Source organism: Anomaloglossus baeobatrachus, chromosome 1 (genome assembly GCF_048569485.1).
Source record: "Anomaloglossus baeobatrachus isolate aAnoBae1 chromosome 1, aAnoBae1.hap1, whole genome shotgun sequence".
Classification (NCBI taxonomy): Eukaryota; Metazoa; Chordata; class Amphibia; order Anura; family Aromobatidae; genus Anomaloglossus; species Anomaloglossus baeobatrachus.
Window position 1 is genome coordinate 272,114,187 of NC_134353.1, and position 17,564 is coordinate 272,131,750.

The following is a 17,564-nucleotide window of genomic DNA, read 5'->3' on the forward strand; positions in this document are numbered from 1 at the left end:
ACAAACAAGATGGCGCCACAGGACCTAACAACAGCGAAAACCAGATTGGCGCCAAAAGACAATGAAGCCACCTGAAGGTCAGTATATAAAGGACCACTCCAGTGCTGAAAAAAAAACGCATTCTGTAATTTTTTTAGCAGTATACAAACTTAAAAATGATAAAAAGTACAGTTATTTTCAATCCTGCCTTACATGTAATGAATATGAATACATTTACTGCACTATACTGAAACTAAGTAATTGTACACCTCTAGACAACTATATATATGTGGTATATTTAAAATATAGTAAAATGTAGCCTTTAAAGCAGACTATAAGACTGCTGTTTTACTGTGATGGCAAAATGAAGCCCTGGTTGGTAATTTGCCGCATGTGGTATGAGGGATTTTTTATAAACACATTTGTACTTCCCATCTCTATTTTGGATCAGTAATGATACCCAGTGCACAAGCAAACCTGCTCTCAACAGTCTTGTATTATTCATTTTAATAGTACTTTCCATCTGCGGAATGAGACATCTATGTATGTAATTACCAAATAAAGCAGAAAACCTGCTGGCTTTGTTAAAATTGCTATGATATTGTACAAATTCATTACCAGATAGGCTTTAATAAACAATTTAAAACGGAAAACAAAGGAAACAATTTAACAGCGCCCCTGGGGTGTTTCATTTACACAATTCTTGACCCCCTTAAAAGTATTGTCTTTTTAAAACACATCTATCAATTTAACTGCCTTGTTAAACCTGCACATGTAGCAAAAACTGCAAAACATTAATAATAATGGAGGTTTTGGATTGTTGCTCTTGTTCCATCACAGCGGTTTCATATGAAACAAGTAAGGATATTGCAAAGTACACTGATCTGCTGCATATAGGGTAGAATGTGTCCTGCCTGCAACATATTCACATGAAGTGTTGATTTCATAGTATCAGTAAGTGAGTGAGTTTGGTTACAATTACATTGTCAAGAAACAATAAGGGTTACATAAGGGTTTTTCTAAGTTGAAGGAGTTACTTCAGTCCGAGAGTTGTGCAATTATTCACAAAACACTTTACACATGTCTTCAGTGCTGAGCTACACTCCCTTCCTCTGTTGCCACCTTCCTTTGTTGTGCTCCATGTCAGATCCTACAGGTAGCTTGATGATCATCAGTAGAGATGAGCGGTTCCGTGGAGGTTCGATTCACCGGCAGCCAAGAAGCCGAGCCTCCCCTAGCTCAAGCTTGACCCAAATCCCGGAGCAAGTAACTGATTGACAGTTTGGTTTACTTTGCACACTACGACATCGCAGGTGCGATGTCGGTGGGGTCAAATTGAAAGTGACGCACATCCGGCATCGCAGGCGACATCATAGTGTGTAAATCCTAGATGATACGATTAACGAGCGCAAAAGCGTCGCAATCGTATCATCGGTGTAGCGTCGGCGTAATCCATAATTACGCTGACGCGACGGTACGATGTTGTTCCTCGCTCCTGCGGCAGCACACATCGCTGTGTATGAAGTCGCAGGAGCGAGAAACATCTCCTACCGGCGTCACCGCGGCTCCCGTAGGATATGCGGAAGGAAGGAGGTGGGCGGGATGTTTACATCCCGCTCATCTCCGCCCCTCCGCTCCTATTGGCCGCCTGCCGCGTGACGTCGCAGTGACGCCGCACGACCCGCCCCCTTAACAAGGAGGCGGTTCGCCGCCCAGAGCGACGTCGCACACCAGGTGAGTACATGTGAAGCTGGCGTAGCGATAATATTCGCTACGGCAGATATCACAATGATATTGCAGCTGCGACGGGGGCGGGGACTATCGCGCTCGGCATCGCAGCATCGGCTTGCGATGTCACAGCGTGCAAAGTACCCCTTTGAGTCTCCGCCCACAAACAACCAGACATAAGCAGTTCCCTTCCGGGGGAGGGTGGGTGGTCTTTTTTAAACAATTTTTTGGATTGCACACTGCACGTAATCATGCAGATGTTACCCCCAGTGCGAGCTGTTCAAACACTGCAAGTGGCTTGCACAGGGCTCAGCACCAAGCGTACCTAAGCACAGCATTACTCGATTAAGTGAAGGTCGCACGTAAAGCATCCAAGCCCTGAACCTGGACCTTGATTTTTAAAGTTGGTGTTCAGTTCGAAAATCGAACCTCAGGTTCGCTCATGTCTAATCATCAGTGACATCATCCCCTAGAAGCTTTGAAGACTTCCTTAGACACACCCTTATTTCTGAGTTATGAGACATCCAACATCCAATCCCTTCTATTGATATAATTTCTTCAGACTTCTGTGATTTCTGGTATTTCAATCTGCTGCCTCGCTGACTTGCTGGTTGATAAATCATTTGTTGAAAGCATCACACAAATATTAGAGTCTGTTCACATTACATTACAATCTGTGGTGGCTTCTGTAACTTGCATCTGCTATTTCTGTGACCTGCTGGATAACTCATCATTTGCTGTAAACAGCACAGTTATTGTAAACTGTTCATAACATGCTACAATTTGCTGTGAATTCTACTACCTATATCTGAAAGCTGTTTCAGACCTACCAATTTGCTCTTGGTTCTGTGACATCTGGTGTGTCCTATATCACTTGCTTTTCTGCCATCTAGCACAGGATCCTTACTGTTTGGCTGGATTCACACAATCATATGGCATCCGATGCGAGTGCATTGGATGTGATATGCTGATGACCTTCGGCTACCACCGTGCTGCCAGCGTGAGCTGAGTGTCATGCAACTGTGATCCGATCTTGTGATTGGATCACAGCTGCGGAGGAGGGGGAGGATTAATCTTCTCATCTCCTAATTTGTCAGCTGATGTGATTATTGCACTGAAATTGGATGTCATCCGAGTGCAGTCCGGTGTTTCACTCACACCCATAGACTTGTATGGGTGCGAATGACATATCTCTTGCTGACAATTGCAGCATTCAGAATCTGGATCGTAAAAAAGCTGACCATCTGCTTTCTCTCATTTGAATAACATTTGTCTGAGTGCAATGTGAGATTTTCTTACTCATGTCAGCGTATTCTTTCATGTGCCTTTCAACTTGCTGTGCCAACTGCCTGGGTCCATGTGTCTACCCATGACCTGTGGCTTCATGAATCCACCTCACCAGGTCAATCTAGCATTGACTTATCCACATCAGGGTCATATGAACATGTTGGCCATGATGTTCCCTTTTCTGAGTAAACTATGTGTCTTAAATGTGAGACAAATCTTTCCCTTGAGATATAAATAGTTTTTCCCAACTTTCTACACGTAAGGACAAACTGTGAAATTACAAAGTCTGATAATTATTTATGCTGTGAACTGAATGGCTTCTTCATCCTGAGAGTTCTATTGTTTCCAGAAATCCATGATCTGCAAAACTTCATTTATTCTAAGAAAATAGGATCATTGCCTAGCAACGGCACCCATAGCATCCCCCAACTCTTAATTGGTACTGTAACTTGGCAGTTGCCTACTTGTCTCTGATTGAGGCTGTTAATAATGTATCTTCTTGTTTCTTCACTCCACAGGCTTTAGCAGAACAGCTGTGACTGTGACTAAGGAGAATGTCAAGTAAATGAAGTTTCTGACCTTCCTCTAGACACAGTGAACTCATTTGCCTGTGGACTTCTCATAGGCACGGAAAGAAAAGACAGGGCCATTTTTAATAAAAACATTTCCATTTGGTTGAGAGATGTAAGAAGATGCTTTTCCTATCATCAAAAATAGAAGGCACATTTATAAAACTTTGCTCTGCTGTTAATGAGCTTTTCTCCCATCTTCTTGTTTAAAACAAAGAAATCAAATAGATGATGCCATTTTCTGTTTCTGTAATATACATATATTCAATGCACATGTGCACAATAATACAATTTTTTTTCTACGTTTGTACATGTTTTTCAATGTGACTTTATTCATACAGGGTTCAGTGATTTTATAATGTGACTCCTATAAATCCTCTTAAATATGTCTACCTTAAGTCGTAGTGTTAAGCAGAACCCACCTCTATGTCCTACAGCCGTCATTTTATTGCTTAAGTAATCACAGATGACTCCAGCATCCTCACTGTGGCGACAGTTGTGCTTTCCGATATCTTCTTTGATACAGTCTGCCAAGGATCTTTCGTTTCCGGTACATTTGACATTATCCACGTGAATGGGTCCTTTACCTTCTCCAAAATAAGCCATGTTCCTGGACTTTGCAGAACCTCTGAAATGTTAATAGCACTCATCAGGAAGTACAGATATACAATATAGTAAAAAATCAGACATTTATGGCTTCATAAGTCATAACATTATATTGAGAAGGAATATATATGTTCAGATAAGATGCTAAAGAGTATATTCACAGGACACTAGTCCACTGACCACGTTATTAGTCTGTAACCACCAGACTGGTGCCCTACGAACATTCTCCTACCTGCCAGCATTTTTGTTGCTGCTTCTCATTAGTAGGCGACGTCATGCCTGTGTCGTGCCACAACAATGGTGTCGTTCCAGACCTACTTATCAGAAGACTAAGGATGCCAACAGGCAAGTTTGCAGGGCTCTGGTAAGACAACCATGAACTATCAACATGTGACCAACTGTATTAAAAAGTCAATAAGAATTCTTAGTATTATTGATTGGAAATTATATTTATTAAATAGAATCTGTCAGTAGCTTTTTACTACCTCATCTGAGAGCAGCATGATGCATGCTAAGAGATTCTGAATCCAACAATATATCACTTAGATTACTCGCTGCAGCTGTTCTGACACAATCAAAACTTTTAGGTTTAGCAAAGCTAAGAGGACTGTCCAGGTCTACAGCAGGCTCTCTGTAGAGATTGTACATGGACAGTAAGGTATCAATCCCAGAAGGGGCCATGCTGGACTGCCATACACGTGATATGGTAGTCCAGCAATAATAATCACTAGTTGATAAAGCTTTCAGTTTAAGTATACAACAGCATACAGCCTAATAAGAGAGGCATAGGTGAGTTTTGTTTTTCAACCCCTCCAGCATGCTGTCCTCAGATTACATTTCAAAAATCTGCTGACAGATACCCTTTAACCCCTTCGCAACCAAGGACATACAGGGACGACCTAAATCATGAAGGGTGATTACGTCTGGCTGCTGCGGTGAGCCAGCAGTGATTTGAACAGCTGACATGTATGCCTCGCAGGTGCAGGTGGATCCGTGATCCACCCACGCCTGTTAACACCTTAAATCGCATCTTCAAAATGTGGCAATGCAATTTAAAAGCCCAGAGTGGGTAACTCACACTTACCCGCCGCCATCGGCGTCCATATGACGTGATCACGTGGAGCCGATGGTTGCCATGATAGCACAGGGTCTTGTGATGTCTCAAAATATAAAATCAATTAAACTGATTGGTAAATTCCAAATGCCAAAATTATGTTTTTTGGTCATCTTAAATTTTGCACAAAATGCAGTAACAAGCGATCAAAACGTAGCATCTGCGCAAAAATGGTACCATTAAAAATGTCAGCTCAAGATGCAAAAAATAAGCCATCACTGAGCCCCATATCCTGAAAAATTAGAACGCTACAGGTTGCAGAAGATGGCGCAAAATGTGCGCCATTTTTGCGGGACAAATTTCTGAATTTTTTTAACTCCTTGGATAAAAGTAAACCTATACATATTTGGTGTCTACAAACTCGTACCAACCTGAGGCATCACTTTAACACATCAGTTTTACTATATAGTGAACACAGTGAATAATATATCCCCAAAACCATCATATATTCACACTTTTTTTTTTTTGCAACTTTTCAGCACTTGGATTTTTTTTGCCATTCATCAGTACACTATATAGTAAAACTTATGGTTTCATTTAAAAGTACAACTTGTTCTGCAAAAAAACAAGTCTCATATGGCAAGATTGATGGAAAAATAAAAAAGTTACGGCTCCTGGAAGAAGGAGAGAAAAAAAAATGGAAAATCGCCCAGGGGTTAAGGGGTTAAAAGAGGACCTTTTCGCCAATCCTAATTTGTCTGTTTTATTAAATACCTGTATCTTCTTATAAAATAATACTTGAACATCTTTTCTTTTAATTCTGTATTGGGATCACATAATACATACACTAAGTAGTTCTACTTTGGCTCACAGAGTGGGGTCATAAGCAGGATACCCCTCTTCCAATGGCATATGGACAGTAGCGGTTCTAAAAGAAGATAACCATTTAATACAAATATACGTAAATCATTCATCACTTCCCTTCTTCTGCCACATGTGACAATTAATACAAGGTGCATGAGGAGATAAGGAGCATAGAAGAGCAAAAAAAGAAAATCTATGTTATATTCTACCATGGAACAAAATGTTAAGAATAAAAAATAGAAACAAGTAAAATCTTTGTATTTAAATTCCATCAACACCGAGCTTAGAAACATTTATCGCACTGCTGATGAATATTAATTGTGAGCACATTGCCTTTTAATTACAACACAGCAAATAATGAATAGCGAGCACGTTTGTGTCTTATGCTTGGTTATTCTCTAGAAGCACTTTCCAGGTAATTACCTCTTCCAGAGCCAATGGCTGAAATGCACTCAATTCATCAATTGTGTCTTAAAAGACACCTGCGCATTGGCCAATGTTAGTATTGCCGCTTACCAATTCTAGCTGAAAAGATGGCAATATTCTCTTCATAAGTGCTACCTATATACAATATTTATTTATTTTACTCACTTATATGACGCTATTAATTTCACAGACATGATCATTACTGTCCTCATTGGGGCTTGCAATCTAAATTCCCTATTAGTAGGTCTTTGGAGAGTGGGAGGAAACTCGTGCAAACACGGGGAGAACATATAAACATCCTTGTAGATTTTGTATTTGATGGGATTTGATCCCAGGACCCCAGCACTGCAAGATCTGTATGGCCATTGATATACTTGTATGTCTCTACATACAATATCACATAAAGCGAAGAATCAAGCAGTGCCATCCGAGGCAATGAGAGCAGGCACTTTGTATAACGAGCATATAGTGTTTGCCATATATCAGACATCTGGTCCGTGACCACCTAAAGAGCGCCATTTCTACTCATGTCTGCTTCTGCTCTTGTGCGATGTGCCCTGAGTCCATCTGTATAAATCAGCTGCACTTGTACGTATATGTGTTCACTATACATGCCCTAATTATTGTTAATCTTTATGAATATATTTTATATCTTAGATGGTCATATACATTTGTGAGTTTATTAATTGCAGGACCATATCTGAGCTGCACAGATGATGAAGTGAACAGCGAACAGTATTCCATTTGTGGCTTGAGGTGGGTGTGTCCTGCTGCCTACAACTGTAGACATAACCTCTTCTGAGTCAGGATCATTTTATGTTTTAATAGAAAAGTAGTTGTTTTCTTTGTTTTTAGAGACTGAATTAACCCCTTCACGACCTAGGACATATATTTAAGTCCTAGTTCCCCTCCCCTGGTTACCACGGGCTCCTGCAACAAGCCTGCAGTTATCCCCACACATGTCTGCTGATCTGAACAGCAGACATGTGCGGCTAACAGGCGCAGGTGGAATTCCAATCCACACACACCTGTTAACCCCTTAGATCGTGCTGTCAAATTCTGACAGCACTATATAACGCTCTCCGGTGATGACCACGCTGTTCCCTGCCGCAATGGGCGGCCACATTAAGCGATCACAGGGTGCCAATGTGTGGCCAGGACAGCGCAGGGTCAGATGACCCCTGTCACTGTGATGACTCACTTCCTGTGAATTCCAGCTGAGGCCTGAAGCATCGCTCTGATCAGCAGAAGTGATCGGAGTGTACAGACATAAAGTCCACTAGGGAGACTAGTAAAATCAGTAAAAAAAAATTAAAAAAAACAAAAAAAAGAAACCTAAAAGTTCAAATCACCCCCCTTTTGCCTCATTGAAAATAAAACAATAATGATTTTTTTCCACCACTTAGATAAAAGTAAAACTCTACATGTTTGGTAGCTACAAACTTGTACTGACCTGGGGAATCATACTGCCAGATCATTTTTACCATAAAGTGAACATGGTAAATAAAAAATCTCCAAAACAATCGTGGAATTACACTTTTTTTGCAATTTCACCGCACTTGGAATTTTTTTTCCCATTTTCCAGAACAATATATGGGGCAGAATGAATGGTGTTGTTCAAAAGTAAAATTTGTCCCACATAACATCAAGCTCTTATACGGCACTATTGTTGGAAAAATAAAAAAGTGATGGCGTTTAGAAAAATCGGAGGAAGAAACAGAAAACCTTTGGGGGTGAAGGAGCTAAATTTATACAGACCCGAGGCGTGTGCAATCAACCTATTTCTATCAATGGAGTAGATTTATTTATCCATACAAGAAAAAGGGAATGAGAAGAAGCTGTCTGTGCGCTTTATGCTGTTTTATACTTACTTAGTGTTACATATGTTCACCTATTAAACAGCGGACAATAGAAACCTATTTTCTGTTATTGTCCAATATAAATCAATAATCATGAATAGAGTTGAGTGCGGTTCGTGGTTCGAGGTTCTCCGGTTCGCGGCTCGAGTGATTTTGGGGGCTGTTCTAGATCGAAATAGAACTCGAGCTTTTTGCTAAAGCTCGATAGTTCTAGATACGTTCAAGAACGATTCTAGCAGCAAAAAGCAGGGCTTTTTACAGCTACAGTGTGCAGGAGCCATCGCTGGCAGCCTGCCAGAAGCTGGTAACCAAGATAAACATCGGGTATCCAAGCAAAGCGCTTTGGTTAGTAACCCGATGTTTATCCTAGTTACGTGCAGGAAGCCCACACTTCCCCGCTCAGCTCACTCCGCCCCCTCCTGCACGCGGCATGTACACACACACACACACACGTCCCCAGCCATGCAGTCCACGACACTGACGTCCTCCTGGCACTCTGCACACATGGTCCCGCTCGGCTTACCTGCAGTGATGAAGTCCCGACCTCAGCGCTGTCACTGTCCTCCATGGCCGCCGCTTGTCACATCACCTTCTCTCGCTTCCGACCCGAGACTAACTAGCGGTGACGTCACGGGCTGCTCCCGATACTTGGCTGTGAAGGCGGCGGTCATTGAACTCAGTGACAGGTGCTGTCAGCAGTGCAGGAGATCAGCGCAGGTAATGTACCTCGCTGACAACAGCACTTGTCATCCCCTGCAGTGACCTGGGCTGACCCATTGATGTTAGCTCAGGTCACTGCACTGCTCTCCCAGCCAATGGGGAAAATCCTGCTCTTCATTGACTGGGACACTGTGGAACGTCATGGCAACCCCTTGGATTACACCAGACCTGGATTTGTTTTTCTTTCTAATAAATTGGTTAAAAAGGGAATGTATTGGGGAGTGTTTTTTCAAATAAAAATGTGTTTGTCGTCTATTTTTTTTTATTACTGACTGGGTTGGTGATGTCGGGTATCTGATAGACGCCTGACCTCACCAACCCCGAGGCTTGGTGCCAGGAGACATTACACATCTGGTATTAACCCCATATATTACCCCGTTTGCCACCGCACCAGGGCACGGGATGAGCTGGGGCGAAGCACCAGGATTGGCGTATCTAATGGATGCGCCATTTCTGGGGCGGCTGCGGCCTGCTATTTTTAGGCTGGGGAGAGTCCAATAACCATGGACCTCCCTAGTCTGAGAATATCAGACCCCAGCTGTCTGCTTTACGTTGGCTGTTTTGGGGGGGACCCCTACGTGTTTTTTTTTTTAATTATTTATTTAATTTAAAATAACAGCGTGGGGTGCCCTCAGGTTTGGATTACCAGCCAAGGTGAGGCTGCCAGCTGTGGTCTGCAGGCTGCAGCCGTCTGCTTTACCCTAGCTGGTTACAAAAATAGGGGGAACCCTACGTCATTTTTTTTTTTCATTTTTTTGGCTAAATACAAAGCTAAGCACCCCTTAGTGCAACATGAAAGGCACCAAAGGGTTCAAAATTACAAAATGCAGGAGAGTGGGACATTATGTGTCTTTCTGCCATTATAATGACAGAAAAGACTGATATGAAGTGTACAAGCACAAGAAAATCACCAGAACGCTCTACGCTGTGAAAAGCAGTAGAAAATGGCACTGGAGTGAACATGTGACCGCCTCATGTAGGTTGAAGCTATGGATCCTGGGTAAATTTATGTATTTTCCCTCCTTCAGTTTTTTTGCAGTACACAAAAAAAACGGAAGGCACACGGATGACAAACAGATGACATACGGACCATCTACGGAACGGAAACGGATGCCACACGGATGCACCCGTGAAAAAAAACCGGACTGTTTTTTGCAGACCACAAAAATGGATCGGTCGTGTGAATGTAGCCTTATTCTGATCTGCCGTTTATAAACAGCAGGCAGAAATAAGTGAATAACGCCCCCCAGCGTCAGAAAATCTCCGGGGTTTCAGGGCTAGCTGAGACCCTGGAGATCCTGATTCAGGACGGTTTTTCTGGTCCCCGCTCACGTGATTACAGGTATACACCGTATACCGATGATCACGTTACAGTAAATGACAGCGCCGGTAAAAAATTATTTATCTCCCATCTGGCATGAACAAACATGATAAATCTCCTCCCCGGTCCCCTGGTGTCGCCAAAGTGCCCCCCCTGGTGCCCTCCCAGAAATCCAAGATGGCCACGCGCACAGCAGCGCGCCGGCCGCATTCACCCTACTCCTCTGATTTCTGTCGCATGTGCCATGACACATGCGACAGAAAACTCCTCCCCAGGCCCTGCCAGGTCACTCCCTATAACCCCACCGGTGTTCCCCGGTGTCCCACGGTACCTGTGCAGCGTTGATCCCCCCACGGCCCTCTCCTTCACAATAGACGCTGCCGCATGCACAGAGCGGCTGTCAGCTCAGCTTCCTGTGTTCAGACACAGTGAGTGGTGGTTATGCATCTGTAAGCTAAATGGGCGGCACTGTGGCTCAGTGGTTAGCACTGCAGTCTTGCAGCGCTGAGGTCCTGGGTTCAATTCTCACCAAGGGTACCATCTGCAAGGAGTTTGTATGTTCTCCCCGTGTTTGCGTGGGTTTCCTCTGTGTATTCCGGTTTCCTCCCACACTCCAAAGACATACAGCGCTATGGAATTAATAACGCTATATAAATGAATAATTTTTTATTATTACTGCAATGCCCTGCTCTTGAGGTAAGGAACATAATTGATCAGGAGAGCTATATACTACATTTCCAAATGGAGGGATTTGTTTTTATAGTTTCCCTGCTGAATGACAACCAAACATGAGAGTCCGGTATACGCCACAAGAAAACACATCTAAATAGCGAGCTCTGTTGTTAAGTATTCATTCAGCTGGATAACTGGACTTAAAGGGGTATTCCATCTCCAAGATCCTATCCCCAATATATAGTAGGTGGAATAGCAATCATATCAGCAAATACCAATATTTGGAAATGTAGAATAGTTCTCCTGATTATGCATGCCCTTACCTCATGAGCAGGGCATTGCAGCTTTGGTAGCAACCATTACGACATGGACTCTGCTGCTGTGGACCCGGGGAGAGTGAGTGCAGATTCATTGCACCCACACTCCTCACATGAAGGGTCTGCACTCCTAGAAAATGGGGGATACGTTCCCTGAGTGTCTCCCCCCCATATTCTAGACGGTCCAGAGTCGTCGTGGGACCCCTTTATTTTTTTTCTTACAATAAATTGGTGAAAGAGGAAATGTTTTGGGGACTGTTTTTTCAAATAAATTTCTTTTGTCGATTTTTTTTTTGTTAGTACTGACAGTTTATGATGTTGGGTATCTAATAGACGCCATGACATCACAAACTGCTGGGCTTGATCTCAGGTGACTTTACAGCTAGTATCAACCCGATTTATTACCCCGTTTGCCACTGCACCAGGGCACGGGATGAGCTGGGGTGAAGCGCCAGGATTGGCGCATCTAGTGGATGCGCCATGTCTGGGGTGCCTGCGGCCTGCTATTTTTAGGCTGTGAAGGCCCAATGACTATGGACCTTCCCACCCTGAGAATACCAGACCACAGCTGTCCGCTTTACCTTGGCTGGTGATCCAATTTGGGGGGGACCCTACTTTTTTTTGTGTAATTATTAATATTTATAAAATAATTATAAAAAAAGAGCCTGGGGGGACCTCCACAATGGATCCCCAACCACGGTAAAGCTGACAGCTGTGGTTTTCAGGCTACAGCCATCTGCTTTACCCTAACTGGCTATCAAAAATGGGGGGACCCAACGTCATTTTTTTTTAACTATTTTTTAAATAGAAAAAATTAATGGGCTTCCCTGTATTTTGATTGCCAACCAAGGTAACGGCAGGCAGATGGGGGTGGCAACCCATAGCTGTCTGCTTTATCTGTGCTGAGAATCAAAAATACCGCGGAGCGCTACGTCATTTTTTTTAAAGATTTATTTTTACAGCACTGTGATGTCCAGCAATCAAAATACAGGGAAGCCCATTTTGTTTTTAGTTATTTAAATAAATAATTAAAAAAAATATATATGGGCTCCCGCTCCATTTTTTGTATTGCTAGCTAAGGGTAATCCAAGCAGCTACTGGCTGCTAACCCCCACTGCTTGGTGTTACCTTCACTGGCAATGGAAAATCCAGGGAAGCATTTTTTATTTTTTTTGCCAAAAAACTACAAAAAAAGGACGTGAGCTTCGCCATTTTTTTGTATGCTAGCCAGGTATAGCAGGCAGGTGCTGGAAGAGTTGGATACAGCGCCAGAAGATGGCGCTTCTATGAAAGTGCCATTTTCTGAGGTGGCTGCTGACTGCAATTCGCAGCAGTGGGGCCCAGAAAGCTCAGGCCAACCTGTGCTGCGGATTCCAATCCCCAGCTGCCTAGTTGTACCTGGCTGGACATAAAAATGGGACGAAGCCTACGTCATTTGTTTTCTAATTATTTCATGAAATTCATGAAATAATAAAAAAAGGGCTTCCCTTTATTTTTGGTTGCCAGCCGGGTGCAAATAGGCAACTGGGGGTTGGGTGCAGCCGTACCTGCCTGCTGTACCTGGCTAGCATACAAAAATATGGCGAAGCCCACATAATTTTTTCAGGGGGCAAAAAACTTCTGCATACAGTCCTGGATGGAGTATGCTGAACCTTGTAGTTCTGCAGCTGCTGTCTGTCTGAATGGAGAAGAGCAGACAGCAGCTGCAGAACTACAAGGCTCAGCATACTCCATCCAGGACTGTATGCAGAAGTTTTTTGCCCACCAAAAAAATGACGTGGGCTTCGCCATATTTTTGTATGCTAGCCAGGTACAGCAGGCAGCCACGGGCTGCCTCCAACCCCCAGTTGCCTATTTGTACCCGGCTGGGAACCAAAAATATAGGGAAGCCCATTTTTTTTAATTATTTAAATTATTTCATGAAATAATTAAAAAACAAATGACGTGGGCTTCGCCCCATTTTTGTGTCCAGTCAGGTACAACTAGGCAGCTGGGGATTGGAATCCACAGCATAGGTTAGCCCGAGGTTTCTGGGCGCCTCTGCTGCGAATTGCAGTCCGCAGCCGCCCCAGAAAATGGCGCTCTCATAGAAGTGCCATCATCTGGCGCTGTATCCAACTCTTCCAACAGCCCTGGAGCCGGGTGGCTTGTTGGGTAATCATGAGTTAATACTGGCTTTGTTTTACTAGCCAGTATTAAGCCAGAGATTCTTAATGTCAGGCACATTTGACCCGGCCATTAAGAATCTCCAATAAAGGGTTAAAAAAAAACACCACACAGAGAAAAAATACTTTAATAGAAATAAATACACAGACACATTAGAGACTCCATCTTTATTACCCCCTGTCAGCCCTCCACGATCCATGGTCTTCTGTCTTTCTTGTTCAACAAATGCAGCTCTGCTCCATCACTGCTGCGTGGGGGAAGACGCTGCTTCCCGTGCAGCCTTCACTCCGTGAAGGCTGCACGGGAAGCAGCGTGCAGCCTTCACTCTGTGAGAGATCAGTGCTGCTGGCTGCTGGCGGTGACAGACGCGTTACCATAGCAACAGGGCTCCAATCATGTGATTCCCGGAGCCGCGGTTAGCGGTGACGTCACCGCTAACTGCGTTGCTATGGCAATGGTGATCTCCGTTAATGACCGGCTGTGTCAGCCGGTCCCTAACGGAACGGGGAGTCGACCGTGTGCTAGAGCATGTCGCCGGTACACGGCGATACACAAATGTGCACCGTGTACCGGAGAGTGCAATGACAGGTCCTACATGACGCGTCATAGTCATGTGACCAGTCTGTGGCCAATGAGATAATAGCCACGTGACTGGTCACATGGCTATTTTGACGCCACGCTAGGTCCTGCATCACTGCTGGCAGTGCTGGTCACCGGGAGGATTCAGCGATCATCGGATGGAATAGCGGCAGGAGACAGAGTGCAGGAGCGATCGTGGGGACTGGTAAGTGTTATGGCAATGTTTATTAACTGTATGTGTACATTTATAATGCGTTTTTATGTGTTTGTGATTGCCTCACATTATATCCTATTGGTTCGAGTTCGGTTCGTCGAACGTTCGCCGAACTGAGCTCGAATGAGACCTCCGTTCGACGAACCGAACTCGAGCCGAACCACGGCGAGTTCGCTCATCTCTAATCATGAATATTGCTTCCTAAGCAGTTAAATGCGACTTGTCACTTTCTCAAAAATATTGTGTTAAGTACCTTATAAAATTCTCTGACTTCCCCCGATTCTTCTGTTTCTTCCTTCATTGCAGAAATATTCCCATTTGTTGCTTTTGGAGTCAATCATTTGAAATTCCTAATTTGCGGACTAACTTGGCGCTTTTTCAGTCTCCACCCCCTCCCTCCCAGATGCTGCCAATTACAGTTCAGCATTGATACCGGTAGGTCAGCTCCTGAGCTGTGATTGGCAGCATCTGAGAGGGAGGCGTGAAAGTACACACCGCCAGATAAGACTCTGAAGAAACGTCTAGTTCAGTGTTTCTCAACTCCAGTCTTCAAGACCCACCAACAGATCATGTTTTCAAGTTTTCCTCAATATTAGACAGGGAATAATTCCATCACTTGTGCAACTTTAAGGAAATCCTGAACACTTGATTGAGGAAAACCTAAAAACATGATTTTTTTGGTGGGTCTTGAGGACTGGAGTTGAGAAACACTGGTCTACTTGGACTGTGGAGATTTTACATACTGTGCCCCAAAAGCAACACATGTGAATATCTCTGCAGAAGAGTAATGTGGGTACAAAACAGAAAATATTGACAAAATCAGGGGAGAGCGGGAATTTTTAAGAGTTATATAACTCATTTTATGAGCAGGAGACAGGGTTGATTGAATAAATGTCTGCTTTTTCCCTGTTGTTCTCCTTGGATGTCTGGTATTGTATCTAAAACCTAATTATTTCGAAACATTTACAATGAAAAGTAAAAAAAACTTTGCCAAAAGTCCTTATAGAAACTTGTGTCTATATTATAACAAACTCTATGTAGTCCAATCTTACAGTCATATTGCCATCTTTGTTTCCTCTACGTCCTACTAAGAAGCTTAAGGCAGGCTTTGCACGTTGCGACATCGCAAGCCGATTCTGCGATGTCGCACGCGATAGTCCCCGCCCCCGTCGCAGGTACGATATCGTGTGATAGCTGGCGTAGCGAAAATTATCGCTACGTCAGCTTCACATGCACTACCTCTCTCTGTTATTGGCTCTGCTCCTTGCAGAGTCATTGGGTTGTGTCTATTGCTCAATGGTTTGTATTCTCCTTGCTGGTGGGTGTTTAGTGCCTTGCTTTATCTTTTGGCTGTTTCCACCAGAACTTTGCTAGTGATAGTTCCTACTCTGCAGTGGTGTGTGCTTCTGGTTCCTGTGAGTTTGATCTGATCCTTGTCTCGCTACCCCGACTCCTCTCCCTGTCTACCGCTCTGTCCGTCTTGTCTGTGCTCCCTGACTTCCTGACCCTTTGCTTGTCTTGTTCCCTCAGTCCCGCTTCCCCCCTTTTGTACTGGTTTTCCCCTTTGGCTTCTGACCCCAGCTTGCTCTCAGACTATGGTTCTGCTCCCCATCTGTATCTGATGTTACCTCCTGGCTACCGACCTTAGACTTTCACGTGACTTTGGCTCCTCTTCCTCCTTTGCACTGAAGTGACCTCCTGGCTCTGACTCTCACCTTTTATAACCATTCTACTACCTCCCCGTCTAGATATTGGTGACATCTAGTGGGCAGATGCAGCATTACACCTAGGAACTCTACATCTCTCCTGTGTACCTGTGGCCCCTTGTGGTAGCATTACAATAATGATGATGGAGAACCCCTTTAAGTGTTGTAGTACTATTTTAGAGAAAGTTCTAACAAATCTTTTCATAATAATAGATATTTGCAGTGAAAATTATTTGTACATGTGTTTTTGTTTTCCCAGTCACACGTATCTGTAAATCACTGTAGCATGGCAGAGTGACATTTATTGTGTTTTCCCAAACGCTTGCACTTTGACATCGCCTTTGTTCAGTGTCTACCAACGTCTTATTCTAGATTTCACCCATGTCTTAGACTGTCATAATGTTGTCAAATCATGTAGCCAGTCTTCAGACATTATGTAATATACTAAATAATTTGTGTGATCTTACGTAATGCTTGGCTGCACTGAAATGAGATATCATGATATATTTAGCGTCTTAATAGGCCTTTTCTAATTTGTAAGACAGTCCTTTAATGTGATTTAGGCTGTTCACGTCTACTCAGCTACATATAATGACATTGTTGGCCGCAGGAAACAATCTTCAGTCTGCAGTAACCCTCTCAAGGTTGGATGGAAGGAGGAGGGAGGGCTATCCTTTTATTTTATTAATATAGTTTCCTTGCTGCAGCAATTGATCATTGTCCAGAAAGTTTTTGTAATACATGTCTCACTTAGCAATGCTTATTTGCAATAATAGTCCAAAGTATGTGTATGGAAAAAGTATTGAAATATACAGTGTTGTCGAGGGAGGATTATATTCCCTTTAAGTATGAAGCATCTATAAATAAAATCCCTGATGTCTGTGTTTTCCATCAGCTGTGAAATGGTAAGGAAAGTTACATTTTCACACTTCATTATTCACATGTTTCTGGCCATTAATAGAGAATACAACTTTATAAGATCAAATAAAAAAAAACTGTTTTTAAATTATATAAATTAAATTAATCACAGCAATATTCAATATTTCTCACTTATTCAGTGAAGCATTTTTTTTCCTTTATTTTACCAACAAGTATGGGGAATCAAAAATTCTGCTTTTATGAATTAAAAGTGTTTTCAAATTTTGTCTTTCTACAATCACAATGTTTAAAGGCGGTCTATCATCAAAACATGACTATTCAAACCAAGCACATCATCTTGTAAGGAATTCTAATAAAAATTGTACCTCTGCTATCCGAATCCATTACCAAGATTTACAAAAATTGTTTCCATGTTTAAATATGCTAGAGAGGTTTTTGGTGCGCCCTGGATGAGGCCACGTGATGCACCTTCTCATCTATTTGTTTTCCATCAATGGATCTTTTTCACCCCTCTCTGGTTCCTGTAAACCCAGAGATGTCAATCATGTAAAAAGGGGTGGAATACAAGTAGGTGGAAAAATGCACTAAAATGCTGAAACAAACTAACATTGCTCCAAG

General features: G+C 43.0%; 1 protein-coding gene across 2 annotated transcripts in view; it reads right to left on the bottom strand.

Moving 5' to 3' along the window:
* Window positions 1-17,564, bottom strand: part of PRSS12 (serine protease 12) — a 283,643-nt gene that overhangs the window by 48,541 nt on the left and 217,538 nt on the right. For both annotated transcript variants that reach the window (XM_075350102.1, XM_075350092.1), the window contains one exon: window positions 3,986-4,191. In XM_075350102.1, coding sequence (XP_075206217.1) covers window positions 3,986-4,191 — 206 coding nt within the window. The remainder of the gene's footprint in view (window positions 1-3,985; window positions 4,192-17,564) is intronic.